At 54.2% G+C, this 13,906-nt stretch overlaps 2 protein-coding genes across 32 annotated transcripts in view; both read left to right on the top strand.

Annotated features, from left to right (window-relative positions):
• The window catches only part of PUF60 (poly(U) binding splicing factor 60), a 28,667-nt gene extending 26,789 nt beyond the window's left edge, over positions 1–1,878 (top strand). For both annotated transcript variants that reach the window (XM_071738640.1, XM_071738639.1), the window contains one exon: positions 1,440–1,878. In XM_071738640.1, coding sequence (XP_071594741.1) covers positions 1,440–1,739 — 300 coding nt within the window. In that variant the 3' untranslated portion in view covers positions 1,740–1,878. The remainder of the gene's footprint in view (positions 1–1,439) is intronic.
• A 5,491-nt stretch (positions 1,879–7,369) lies between these two features.
• The window catches only part of SCRIB (scribble planar cell polarity protein), a 110,558-nt gene continuing 104,021 nt past the window's right edge, over positions 7,370–13,906 (top strand). For 9 of the 30 annotated variants that reach the window (XM_071738620.1, XM_071738619.1, XM_071738621.1 and 6 more), the window contains exon 1: positions 7,378–7,808. In XM_071738620.1, the coding sequence (XP_071594721.1) occupies positions 7,647–7,808 (162 nt within the window). In that variant the 5' untranslated portion in view covers positions 7,378–7,646. Of the gene's footprint in view, positions 7,809–13,906 lie in introns of all 30 variants that reach the window. The other 21 variants (XM_071738630.1, XM_071738623.1, XM_071738628.1 and 18 more) reach the window with 7 other exon arrangements.

Raw genomic sequence — 13,906 nt, 5'->3', positions numbered from 1 at the left:
TGAGGCTGCACACCAGTCCCTAGGCCAGAGGAGGCTGAAGGAGGAGGTGTCTTTGAGGAAAACTGTTCATTAGCATCATTAAACAAACCACTATGGCCTTTGGGCTTAAAGAGGTGGGACTGGCACATGGGCAGGGCCAAGATGGTCCCAACTGGGGGCTGCTCCTTTTCCCCACAGTCTTTTATTGTAGGATGAAACTCCAAGCTGTTTATGAAACAAAATTTCACCAAAATTTCAATGAGAAGGGGGGCAAGAAAGAATGACAGGAAGTCAGAACATTAAACAGAACAATAGAGTCAGATAATTTGGAGGGGGGGTCTTGAAAGGGTCTGTGTTGATAATCTCATCAGGCATCACCAGAGGTTTCTTCCTGTGCATAACTGAGTCTCCAGCCTTGGGGAGTTTCAGAATTCATCTGGATGTGGTTCCTGGGACACTTCAGGTGCCTGAGCAGGGGAGCTCAGACCAAGTGACCCCTGAGGTCCCTCCCAAGCTCAGCCATCTGTGACACAGAGAGCTGCTCAGTCACACAGGGCCTTGGTGGGATGCATGAGGTGTGTTCCCATGTCATTGTCCCCTTAATGACAGCACCTGCTTGCCCATCAGTTGTCAGAGGTATAAAAACCCTGGTTTAACTTTCTACTTGATTTAGAGATGAGGAAAAATTTTCATAAAAACTACATGATGGTGGTGTTGAAGGAAGCAAGAACAGTGATGGGAACAGCACAAAGAAAACAAGAGAGGTCTCCAGGTCACTTGTGGTTCAAAGATCTGTTTAGAAAAGGCTCAGAGATGGCACTCAGCTTCCCTGAGCAGGGCCAGACACCCCCAGCTGGCAGGGCACGAGATGTGTGCCTGGGGAGGAAATGTCCTCATTTATCCCTGAGAACCTGGGACACTGATGGCTTCATAGGAGCTGCTGGAGCAGCTCTGCCCTGGAGCCAGGCTGAGAGAGTTGGGGGTGTTGAGGCTGGAGAAGAGAAGGCTGCAATGGGGAGACCTTGGAGCAGCTTCCAGGTCCTGAAGGGGCTCCAGGAAAGCTGGGGAGGGACTTGGGACAAGGGCCTGGAGGGATGGGAGCCTCCCAGGGGGAAGGGTTTGCAGCTGGGAGAGGGGAGATGGAGAGGAGCTCTTGGGCAGGGAGGAAGGGAGGGAGAAATTGTTTGGGGTGAGGGTGCTGAGCCCCTGGGTGCCCAGGTTGCCCCCAGAAGCTGTGGCTGCCCCATCCCTGGCAGTGTTGAAGGTTGGATGGGGCTTGGAGCACCCTGATGATCTTTAGGTGGTCTTAGGTCCTTTCCACTCCAATCTAATCTGGGTTTCTATGGACATGCTGGTACCTGGAATCTCTGGTGGTGCTGCATCATCATCTGATGTGGCTCTGGTTTTCTCTCAGTGTCCCCTGGGTGTTTTGGTGACCTCCTCTTGCTTCCTCTCTGCAGTCCACTGTGATGGTGCTTCGCAACATGGTGGATCCCAAGGACATTGACGACGACCTCGAGGGAGAAGTGACAGAAGAATGTGGCAAATTTGGGGCTGTCAACAGGGTCATCATCTACCAGGAGAAGCAAGGAGAAGAGGAGGATGCTGAGATCATTGTGAAGATCTTCGTGGAGTTCTCCATGGCATCAGAGACTCACAAAGCCATTCAGGCTCTGAACGGGCGCTGGTTCGCGGGCAGGAAGGTGGTGGCAGAGGTCTATGACCAGGAGAGATTTGATAACAGTGACCTCTCAGCATGAACTCCACTGGAAGGACTTCACCCCTCTCCTCTCCTCCACTGTCTGGTCTTTTTTTCTTTTTAGCCATGTGTAAAGAACGCTCCAGGGTGGGCACAGATCTCTGTGATGTTCTTGTAGTTTGGATAAAAGCTCAGAGAAAGCTGTTGTGGCATCTGTGTGTGTGTTCAGGGGCTGAGATCTCCTCAGCTGGGGCTGACCCGGGGTCAGCCTCACCACCCAGAAGAGCAGGGCCAGAGCCTGAAGAGGGGCTGCTCCTGCTCCTGCCTTAACTCTGTGCTCACTTCAGAAACCCTCAGGTCAAGCTCTCCCTGCAGCTCGGAGGGGCTGGACCAGGAGTTGTCTCCAGAGATGGACCAGGAATGTTTGGAATGGAGTAGGGGATCTCCTGGTGAAGTATTTTGGGTGAACGGGGGCAGCTTGGGTGGTGCTGGGAGGGAACTTCCCTGCACCTTGAGCTTGGGCTCAGGAGCCCAACCCATGGGGCAGAGCTCAGAACCAAATCAACTGGGCCTTTATTTTTTCGAGTTTTTGGCATCACGTTTGTGTTCTGATCCTGTGGTCTGACCCTCACAGTTTATTGCTGGGTCAGAGTTACCTTTACTGATCCTTCACCAGGCAGCTGGGGCAGGGGCAGAGTGGGAGCAGTGTGGGTCTGCAGCACCCAAAGTGCATTTCTGAAACCAGCACCCAGCTGTGTGGAACACACACCTGGCCTGAAAGAAAGTTTGGGAGGGGGCTTGTTGAGGACTCAAAGGTTTAGTAATATGTACAAAGCTTAAATGTCTTTATTTTATTAATCTTTCTGTCTAGCTAATGAGTAGGAACCAGAATTAGCTCATTAATTACTTCAAGTATTTTAAGTATGTAAGGGGCTACTGTATGGGTTGTCACTGGTACAGCAGCACAGATCTGAAGGAAATAATCCTTTTGGCTGAGAAAAATCAAATAAAGAATGATCTCCAGGGAGCTTCAGGAGGGCGTCCTGAGGTGAGCCTGCAGCTGTGGGGTTGCTTCTAAGCTCTGGAGATGTTTTTAAAATTAAATTTTTGTATTTGGTTTCAAACACTCAAGCTTTCTTCTGTTGGAAGTTAGGAATTTGTATTTGCAGTTTGACTTGATGATTAATTTATGTTTACTTCCTTTTTGTGCTACTACTGCTTGTTACCTTAAATACCCTTGCTTCCTCCCTGCCTTTGTACCCACTGCCAGCTGACAGCAGCACAGGGCTGGTTTTATCTTGGCTTTGGATTGAGAGATGAAATCTCCTGGGATCATCACTTTGCTCTTCCCCTGCTCATCTGCCTCAGGAGCCTTTGCATTTGTTACCTTCCATTTCCTTTTCTTGAAAGCAGTGGATGAGACCTGCTGAGGATATTCCAGAGGCTTTGTGCTGGAAATTCTCACCCCAGACCACCCCTGATCCCAGGGACCTCTGGCAGCCTCGGCATACGGGGAGCTCACAGCTTCTCTGCTGCTTTTGTTTGTGGTGCAGAAGATTCCCTCTTTTCAAGTCTTCCACTCTTTTATGATTCCTGATGGAGGAAACCAAACCACCTCTCCATGACTTGGTCTGTCTGCCTTTTCTGCTCTTTGCTCTCCTGTTGGGTTGGCTCGACTGAGGAGTATAAAAACTGCACCAGAGGTTTCCATGTGGTGTTGATGCTTCAAGAACCCCAAGTGGGTAACAGGGGATGGAAGTTGGAGTGGATGATTTCCAGAGCTGCCTTCCAGCTGTGGTAATTCTGTGGAGGTCAGGACAGGTTGGAGAAGACTGAGTGTTGATCAGCAAGGTTTGTGCACAATCAGCCTGACCTGGATGGCAAGATGGTGTTGGACAAAAGGGACTTGGTCAGTGCCTTGGCAAGTCTGACACCATCACCTGTGAGTGAGGCCTCTGGCACAGTGCCCCACAGCATCTTTGTAATCAAACTGGGGAGGTTTGGGTCTGGTGGATGAGCTGTTGGGTGGAGAAGGAGTTGGCTGAATGGTGAGTGACAAACTGGACATCAAGTGGCACCATGTGCTGAGCTGTGAGAGGGGATTGTCCCCTCTGCTCTGGGGAGCCCCCCCTGGGGTAAAGCTGTGTCCAGCTCTGGGGTCCCCAGCAGCAGAAGGACACGGAGCTGCTGGAGCCAGTGCAGAGGAGGCCCTGGAGCTGCTGGGAGGGCTGGAGCAGCTCTGCTCTGGAGCCAGGCTGAGAGAGTTGGGGGTGTTGAGGCTGGAGAAGAGAAGGCTGCAATGGGGAGACCTTGGAGCAGCTTCCAGGTCCTGAAGGGGCTCCAGGAAAGCTGGGGAGGGACTTGGGACAAGGGCCTGGAGGGATGGGAGCCTCCCAGGGGGAAGGGTTTGCAGCTGGGAGAGGGGAGATGGAGAGGAGATCTTGGGCAGGGAGGGAGAGAGGGAGAAATTGTTTGGGGTGAGGGTGCTGAGCCCCTGGGTGCCCAGGTTGCCCCCAGAAGCTGTGGCTGCCCCATCCCTGGCAGTGTTGAAGGTTGGATGGGGCTTGGAGCCCCCTGGGCTGGGGGAGGGGTCCCTGACCATGGCAGGGGTGGCACTGGGTGCTGATCTCTAAGGTCCCCCCTGTCCAAACCAATCTGGGTTCCATGAGTGTAGAAGCTGAACTCTTACCAGCTGGGCCCTGTCTGTAAGCTCCAACACCCAGGCAGCAAAGTTTCATCCTTACCTCAAACATTTTTAGGATGCTTTTGTTAGAACCTGGAGCCTCCCCTGACAGTTGCCTCCAGACAGAGTGATTCAATGGTTTGTGCAGCTGCACCCTGGCCCTTTGCTGCCATAAATAAGTCAAGAAAACATCCCAGCTGCTCCTCTGCTTCTGCTCCCGTGGTTCTGGTTCTGGGGAGGTTGCCTTCAGCTTCAAGCCCCATCTGGGCCTCTGTGACCAGGGCACCAGGCAGTGTCAGCAGATCTACACATACGACTCCAGGCAGACAAATTCAGGCAGGTTTGGCCTTCCTGGACCTTTCAGGCAATTCCTGCAGATGTGTGCTTGAATCCTAATGAGGTCACCCCAGTTCTCTGTCCTCATTCAGGGTGGCAAATCCAGGGAAGTTCACTGGTGGGGAGTCCCGTGGGAAGAGGTTGGAGTCCCTTCTGCCAAAAGCCCATTTGGAATTGGCAAAGTTTATCAAATAATTCATCCTGGAGATGAAAGCTGTCAGAGGAACAATTGAGAAAAGCCCACAGAGATAAAAGCAGCTGAAAGTGTCTGCTGAGGGGTGTGTTCTGTCAGGAGGAAAACCCAACCCCGTATGACCTGGTCTTCTTGGAGAGGGGAGATTGAGGTTGGACATTAGGATGAAATTCCTTAATTAGGGGGTGCTGAGCCCCTGGGTGCCCAGGCTGCCCCCAGAAGCTGTGGCTGCCCCATCCCTGGCAGTGTTGAAGGTTGGATGGGGCTTGGAGCCCCCTGGGCTGGGGGAGGGGTCCCTGACCATGGCAGGGGGGGCACTGGGGGGGATTTGAGGTCCCTTCAACCCAACCCATTCTACGAGTCTATGATTCTATGATTTCAGCTTTAACTTCTGGTGTCCAGAAAACAATTGCCTCCCTTTCTCATACACAAGAGAGGAGTTAGGATGGAGTTACCAGTCTAGGCTTTCAGGGCTTAAGAGATTAGTGCACTGCAAACAATTGGTTTTGCTTTATTTTTGTTGTTATGAGCAAAAGTGCTAATGATTCCAGGACTGTAATTGATGCCAGAATCCTATTGTGCTAAATCCTATAAAAACACACATGAAGACAGGGCCAAGTTGAGGAAAGAAAGCTCAGGGGAGAGCTCATCACCATGATCCACTCCTGAAGGGGTGGCTGCAAAGGTGAAGGCTCCCTTTGCACAAGGGGTCCCAGGGAGGGATAATGGGTCCAAGTTACCCCTGGGGAGGTGCTGATTGGACCCTTGTGTCCTTGGGTTCCAACACAAAGGATTCCCACAGCATCTCTGAAGCTCACCTGCAGAAATGTGGCCTGGGTGATGGGGTGGTGAGGTGGACTGGGAGCTGTTTGAGGGACAGAAGCCAGAAAGTTGTGGTCAGTGGGATGGAGTCCAGTTGGAAGTCTGTTTCTAGTGGAGTCCCTCAAGGGTCAGTACTGGGACCAGGACTGTTCAATATGTTTATTGATGACCTGGGTGAGGGAACAGAGTGCACTGTCAGCAAGTTTTCTGCTGACACCAAGCTGGGAGGAGTGGCTGAGACCCCAGAAGCTGCGCTGCCATCCAGAGGGATCTGGACAGGCTGGAGAGCTGAGAGTGGAGGTGGAGACAAAAAATACCTGCAACCAAAAAATCCCACATGGAGAAGAGAAGAGAGTAAAGCCCCAGGGATGAGGTGATAAATGAGCAGAAATGATTGAGCAGGAAAAAGCTGAGAGTGGTGAAGAGACCAGGGATGTGTGAAAGCAATAGAGGATGAGGAGCAGGAGTGTCCTGTGTGCTGCTGAGATGGAAAAACTGACCTCAGAATTGATGCTTTTTGTCACAACTCTCCCTCTCAGGCACCGTGTCCCATCTTCAGCCTCCCCGGTGACAACTGAGCCTTCCTGGCTGAGGGGGGCAGGGAGATGTTAATTCCTGTTGGTTCTTCCTCTCACACCACGTTCTACAACCTCTGGGGTGTCCCCCTTGACTCCTGTTGTTCGAGCAGAATTCACAGAAAATCTCATCCTTGTAATTGCCCCCAAATACTATCTTGAGACTTAACTCCTTGTTAGCCAGGGAGATGTTGATGCCTCACAGAACTTCCCACAGCACCACAGGCTTTTTCCAGTGCCTTTTTAGAACAATGCCTCACGTTACAAAATTGATACCCAGCAGCAGCCAAGTGAGAGAGTATGTGTGTATATGTATTTTATTTATCCAACCTGGCTTTCAACACTGCCAGGGATGGGGCAGCCACAGCTTCTGGGGGCAACCTGGGCACCCAGGGGCTCAGCACCCTCACCCCAAACAATTTCTCCCTCCCTCCCTCCCTCCCTGCCCAAGATCTCCTCTCCATCTCCCCTCTCCCAGCTGCAAACCCTTCCCCCTGGGAGGCTCCCATCCCTCCAGGCCCTTGTCCCAAGTCCCTCCCCAGCTTTCCTGGAGCCCCTTCAGGACCTGGAAGCTGCTCCAAGGTCTCCCCATGGGATCCTTCTCTTCTCCAGCCTCAACACCCCCAACTCTCTCAGCCTGGCTCCAGAGCAGAGCTGCTCCAGCCCTCCCAGCAGCTCCAGGGCCTCCTCTGCACTGGCTCCAGCAGCTCCGTGTCCTTCTGCTGCTGGGGACCCCAGAGCTGGACACAGCTTTACCCCAGGGGGGGTCTCCCCAGAGCAGAGCGGGGACTCAAACTCAAATCGAATTCCTCGCTCCCTGTGTGAACTCCCGCCGTGAAGCTCTGGAGCTGTTGGGGGGGGTTTGGCACCGCCGCTCCCCGCAGTCTCCGGGTCGAGGTGCGGCTGCTCCGAGCTCCGTTCTCCGCAGCTCCGGTTCGAGGCTTTTAACGCCGCTTTCTCCCCGCTGCTCCCCGCACCCCCTCCCCGCTCCGGGCCTCCCCCCTTCCCGCTGCCCCCTCCTCAGCGCCGGGCGGGCCCCGGGGGCGGGCGCGGGGCAGGGCGGGAGCGGACTCGGTTTCCCAGGGACGCTCGGAGGGGGCGGTGCGGCCTCAGGAGCCACCGGGCCCCGGGAGGGAGCGGCGGCGGCGGGGCCGGAGCCGGAGCTCGGCGGCCAGGCCCGAGGGGCGGCAGCGGAGCGGAGCCGGGGCAGAACCGGAGAGCGGAACCGGGGCCGCCGCTCAGCCCCGCCCGCCTCCCCCCCGCACCCTCCCCGCACATCCGGGCCCTCCCTGGGGCTCCGGGCCCCTTCCCCGGCTCGGCGGCGGCCGCCCCCGCCGCTGCCCCGCAGTGCCCGGCGCGATGCTGCGCTGTGTGCCGCCGCTCTGGCGCTGCAACCGGCACGTGGAGGCCTTGGACCGGCGGCACTGCTCGCTCCAGGCCGTCCCCGAGGAGATTTACCGGTACAGCCGCTCGCTGGAGGAGCTGCTGCTGGACGCCAACCAGCTCCGGGAGCTGCCCAAGGTGAGGCCGCGGCCCGAACGGGGCCTCCGGGGTTGGCTCCGAGCTCCCCCTCCGCACCCCCGGCTGCAGCGCACGGCCCGGGGGGGGTGAGGCCTCGGGACGCTGCGGACCGGAGCGCGCCGGTCCGGCCCGGTTCTGGGGGTGGGGAGGGGGTTGCGGCGGTGTCTCGGTGGGGCCCTGGCGGGAGAACCCCCCGAGGCCGCCTCTCGGTGTCCGGTGAAGGGAGCGGGCGGGCGGGCGCTGCCCCGGCCTGCCCTGCCCCGGCCTGCCCTGCCCCGCTCCCGGCAGCGGCTCCGGGTTGGGATCCGAGGGGCTCCTGGAGCCGCAGGGTCAAGCGCCGGGGATGGGGGATGGAGGGGGAGAGAGCTCCCTGAGGGTACCGGCGGCTGTGGGCCTGCTCGGTGCGGGGAGCGGGGACCCCGCGGCGAGAAGAAGGGGCTCCAGGGCTGAGGAAGGGGCTTTCTACTGCAAAAAGGGGCTCCCCATGTGAGGAAGGGGCTCCAGAGCCGAGGCAGGGGCTCCCCATGTGAGGAAGGGGTTCCAGAGCCAAGGAAGGGCATTTCCACACCAAAAAGGGGTTCCCCATGTGAGGAAGGGGCTCCAGACCCGAGGAAGGGGCTTTCCACCCCAAAAAGGGGCTCCCCATGTGAGGCAGGGGCTCCAGAGCCGAGGCAGGGGCTCCCCATGTGAGGAAGGGGTTCCAGAGCCAAGGAAGGGCATTTCCACTCCAAAAAGGGGCTCCCCATGTGAGGAAGGGGCTCCAGACCCGAGGAAGGGGCTTTCCACTGCAAAAAGGGGCTCCCCATGTGAGGGAGGGGCTCCCCATGTGAGGAAGGGGTTCCAGAGCCAAGGCAGGGGCTCTCCACGCGAGGCAGGGGCTCCCCAGCCCTCAGAGGGGATAACACTTCCCCCAGGTCCATCCCGATCAGGTGATCCCTGATGGCTGCTGAGCAAAGCACAGGGTGAATTTAACACCCTCTTGGTTTAATTCTCAACCTCCAAAGGATTGGAAGCGGTACCGGTGCTTTTTGGGGTTTTTTGTTCTTAATTCCCTGGGACTTTGGGCTTGCAGCTTTTTCCACAGCTGCCTGGTGGCCACGGAGCTCTCTGAGGCACAGGGGTTGCTGGTGACAAATCCTTGGGGTGCTGCCACGCTCCCTGGGACTTCCCTGCAGGAGCAGAGGGACTGCAGAGCTGCTCAATCCCATCCCTGACTCGGGGGGCTTTGCAGGAGCCCCGAATTCGTGCATTTGGGCCCCAAAGTACCGTTCAGCAGGAACGTCCCTGTTCTGGGAAATCCGGAGCAGAGGACACTGCAGGCAAGGTGTGGAATTTGGACCCCTCCTTGGGAGGGAGGAGGCCACAAGGCATTGCTGGGCTGGAGGGTGTTCTGGAGGAAGTTCCACCACATACCCTCTGATTTATTTTTTTTTCTGGATCTTTTTAAAAAAAGGTGTTACTTGTTCTAAAAAGTATTTGACTGTAGCTAGCTTTGATTGATGTTTGTCAGTGAATATAAGACACCTTTTTACTAAACTGAGAAATAGGTGATATTTTTTTTTGCTTCAAGATTTCTTTGTGGATTACTGATGCGTTACAAAACTTGCCATTAAATTCGGGGGGGAAACGTGCAAAGAAAAAAAAAGGTGCAAAACCCCAAAACCTTGGGTTTGATTCAGGCTTAAAGGCTTGGGTTCAGTTTTGTTAAACTGTACAATTTACGCATCCCGACCTCAACAGATTCCCTTGTATAGACAGAGCAGATTGTTTTCCTCCCAATGTCTCTGATATTTTTGCCTTCTCTGTGTCTTCCCTTGAGCTGCTGTGAGCTGCTCAGCTCTGTAGACCCAGGAGCTGATGTTTTATCTGCTCTCCTCCATCACGTACGGGGGGATCTTGTGCTTTAGGTGGGGATATTCCTCATGCTCTCAGGAAAACGTGTGTTACAGGCAGGTCAGGACTTATGAATGAGTCTTTACTCCAGAAGAAGCTAATTGCAACACCTCTGCAGTGAGCTTGCCCATCCTTTTGCTGCTCAGCTCCTTGCTTCCTGCTGAATAATCCCTGTCCTGCCCTGTGTTTACGTGGAACCTGCTGGGACTGGGGTGTCACTGGGGTTTGGTCCTCTTGTGAGGAGCATCCCTTGGATTATGAATGTAAATTTTAAACTGACGTGTTGTTTAGTCTGTGACCAGGTAGGTGCAGTTCCTGCCTGTGAGGGCAGGTGCTGTGGGTCTGTCCTGAGTGCTGGGTGTCCTTCCTGCTGTCACCCAAAGGGTTTGGGTTGGTGAACACAGTGTTGTTTAACTCCGAGCTGTTCAGCTTGGGAGCACCAGAGCTGATGACTTGTCCTGGGATCACACCTTCCCCTCTGGTGTTTGAGATCCTCCAGGCAAAGGATCCTCCTGGCAAAGAATGATTAGGGGAAGAAAAAAAAAAAAAAAAAAAAAAAAAAAAAAGAGAGAGAGGGAGAGCAGGTGGGTGAAATTCTGGTCCTGTGGTCTCCAAACAGGTGAAGCAAATCAGAAGAGGAACAGAGGAGGGGGAGCAGAAGGTGGTGTGGTCAGAGGCAATACACAGCAGCTTTTGCAGGAGGAAAACAAACCTTAGCAAGATATCCTCAGCCTGCCTGGAAAGATAGTGCCACCCCTCTGCTAGGTGACAGGGTGTCACAGATGGCCTGGAGGGGAGGGACAGGGGAGCAGCTGATCCCTGTGCCCTCCTGCAGGAGGACCTCAGGACATTAAGTGAGACCAAAAGGGGCTCAGATCAGAACAAACAAAATAATTTTTCATGCAAAAGGTGGTTCAGCTGAAGCGTGGGGCTGCTGGCAACACAGAGGATGCTCAGAGTTTACCCGAGCTCAGGAAAGAGGTGGATCTGTTCATGGGAGAGAAAACAGGCAAAAATGAGAGTGTACAAAGACACCGTCTTGCTTGTGCTGCCTGTCCCAGGAGGAACTGAGAGGAAATATGGTTTTGGAGTTACTGTGCTCACTCTCTTCGTGTGGAATGTCCGGAGGCAGCTGGTGTGGAGGTCTGAGGTTTGGTGGAACCAGGGTGCAGGGTCAGATCCACCCGAGCTGTGTCCCAGTGTGTCTCCTAATCCTTTATACTCAGAGCTGACCTGAGCAGTGAAGAGGTGCACTTTTTATTCCCAGAAACACTACAGGAAGGGCTTTATTGAAGGGTATTCCTGTTGGGGGAGAGGTGTGTAAGGTTAGGGGTAAGGATCTGACTGTTGTCCCAGGAATGGGAGGACAGCAGCCCTTGGTTTGAGCATTGTCCATTTGGTTGGGGTCAGGACACTTCCCAGATGAGGAGCACTTCATGGGAAGGTGCCTTTTCTGGGAGAGGATTTGTGTGTGCCAGGAGGGGAGATGGGGAGAGGGGAGTGGGCTGGTTTCACAGTACAGAATATGCCTGTTCCTTGGAGAAGAGTTTAAAGGGCTCCTGAGATGTGTGTTGGGGCAGGAGCAGAGAGCAGCAGATGGACATGAGTTAGGAAAACACAGGTGGTGGATGATATCCAGCCTTTGGGAGCAAGTTTGACCACACCAAGCTTGGGTTTTTTTAGCGGCTCCAAGCAGGATTTTGAGGGAAGGCTTCCATGTGAAGGTGATTTTTGAAGCAAAAGAGTGGGGGGGTGGCTGGCTTTTGGAAAGGTCATCTTTACAGAATCAGAGGATTTGTTTTACAGTTAGCAAACAACTTCCTTGGAGAATGCTCCAATTTATCTGACTGCTGTGGGTGTTCGTGCCCACCACCAGGCCGCCTCTCTCTGACCTGCTTTAATTTGTCTTTATTCTCTGTGTGCAGATCAACCTCTTGGTCTTTCTGTGGCACTGTTCTCTTCCCCCCCAGCACTGCTCAGGTCCCCTTCTTGCTGCTGCTTTGCCCTTGATCTGCTGAGGGCATCGGATCCTCCTGGCATTGCTGGGTGACACCACCAAGCTCCCCTCCTCCTGTCTCCTTCCTGCAGTGCCAAATATTCTTCTTTCTGCCCTTTCTCCATTTTTTTTTAAACTTGTACCATGGGGAATCTGTTTTGAGTCCATGCTTTCCATGGTGGTGGCTGTACTCAGGTTGTTTGAAGTGAGAGATTAAATCTGCCTTGGGAGCAGCTGCTGCCTTTGGTGGGGATTTGCTGCCGGGGTGAGACAGCACGATTTAATGGAAAATGATAAATTCCTTTTCATAAGTTCCCTGTGCTCTTCATGTCTGAATTCCAGAGGAAGAAACAATCTTGCTCTCCCTGCTTCTGCTCTCCCTGGCCTGTGTGAAGTCAGTGCTGCAGGACCGGGAGCGTGCAGCACCCTCCAGCATTAGGATAATTAGCAGGTTCCTCAGCGAGGGGTATAGGTTGCAAGGATGCTAAATCACTACATTAGAGCTGCAGAAGCCACCTGACTCAGTTAGTCTGCTCTCCCTGAGCACTCCAGAGGTCCAGGTCTCACCAGAAAGGAATGAACGCAGCTTGGAATTCGGAGGAGGAATTTGGAGGTGGCAGACGGAGCCGGTCACAGCCCAGGAGCAGAGTGTGTTCAAGAGGCATCCAGAGGCTCCTGCTGGGTTTTCAGAGGAGTGCTCAGGTTTGGAGTATGGGAAGGGAACAGGGAGAGGTTGGAAGAAACCTGGGTGGAGCAGAGGTTGTAGGACTTGGTGTAGGAGGAAGAGAGGGTGGAGCGGAGTAGGGACTGAAAATTGTGAACAAGTCAGTGTGGAGGAGGGAGGAGACCTCTCCTCTGTGTCAGCAGGAGGGACAGGCCCCTGGAGACCTGCTGGAAGGATACCCAGGCAGAAAAGTGTTGTGAAACTGGGGGATTGGGCTGAGGGGATCATCCAGAGGGGTGAAAAAGGAGGAAATTACAGAGGAAGCTCTGGTACCGAGTGTCTGAGCAGTGGTGGTGCTGAAGAGCCAAGCCCAAGTGGAGGGGTTGCAGTTCCTCTGCTTTGCTTCTTGTTTACTAAAGCTCCCGTGACAAATTTGGCCCAGAGTGGAAAGCTTCTTTTCCCTCCTGCCTGGTGAGCTGGTGTCAGCTTTCTCTGGAGGTTGTGGAGATGGAGACCTGGCTGGAGCAGCAGCAGGGAGAGGAGAGGAGACCTTCTGAGTCCAGTGCAGATCCCTCCTGTTGGGACTTGTTGTTCTTTGCATCTTGGCAAGGCTGTTTCTGGGTCGGGGTTTCAGCAGTTGGTTCCTCTGTGGCTGCTGCTGGCCTGGGGCAGGAGCATCCCTGTCCTTCTCCAGAGCCTGGGCTGCTGCTGCCCTGAGCAGGGCGGAACCTGAGCTCCAGCACTGTCACTTTCCCAAGACAAGGTGGGGCCTCGCAAAGCTAATTAAGAGCAGCTTTTAATTTCTTGGCATCTGGGGCCCGCGAGGAGGATCTTGGGGTTTATTTACTTCCATGGAGGAGTGAAGCTGCTCCTTTTAATCTCCAGGCTAATAGCTCTTCCCTGAGAAAGTCAGGAAACGGTCGGGTCTGGGTTCTCTGGAGCTCTCCAAGCTCTGCTGAGCATGTGGTGGGCACCTTCTCTTCTCCTGCTTGTGACTCCCTTCCACCCCTGGCTTTGTCAAAAGCTGCAAGCTGCATTTGCTTAACAAAACCAGTCAAGAAACTGGTTTCACTTGATTGTTGTGAGACCTGTGCACAGAGTTGGCATGGCTCTGTCTTCCTTCCAGGAGCCCGATGAGTTAATGTGTACACATGGATGGGGGTTTGTTTCTCCAAACCCAGGTACTCTGCATCTGCTGCTGCCCAGGAGATGAAATAAGCACAGGCCATCTCACCCTCATCCTTTGCTCTCTGGGCAGGAACTTTCTGTTTTCTAAATCCTGGGTGGTGACAAAGGGGGATTTAGGATTTGTGCTGGAGTGGTAGTAGTTGAGGATAGGCTCAGGTGTGGAAAAAAGAGCTGATGAAGTTCTTGGGACGTACAGTTCTTGGACAGACAAACAAGGGAGGAGCAAAGAGGAGCACGGAAGTGCTTGTGTGCTTTAAGGTCTACAAATGAGAGTTGAGTATGAATATTCAGCTCTCTGTGAGCTCCAAGGTGTCCACTTTGCTGTTGGACAAGGGGTGAGCACAGAGCACAGTGCCC

Source organism: Heliangelus exortis, chromosome 2 (assembly GCF_036169615.1).
Source record: "Heliangelus exortis chromosome 2, bHelExo1.hap1, whole genome shotgun sequence".
NCBI lineage: Eukaryota > Metazoa > Chordata > Aves > Apodiformes > Trochilidae > Heliangelus > Heliangelus exortis.
Note: the sequence above shows the minus strand (reverse complement) of the source record. Positions and strands in the feature narration are given on the sequence as shown.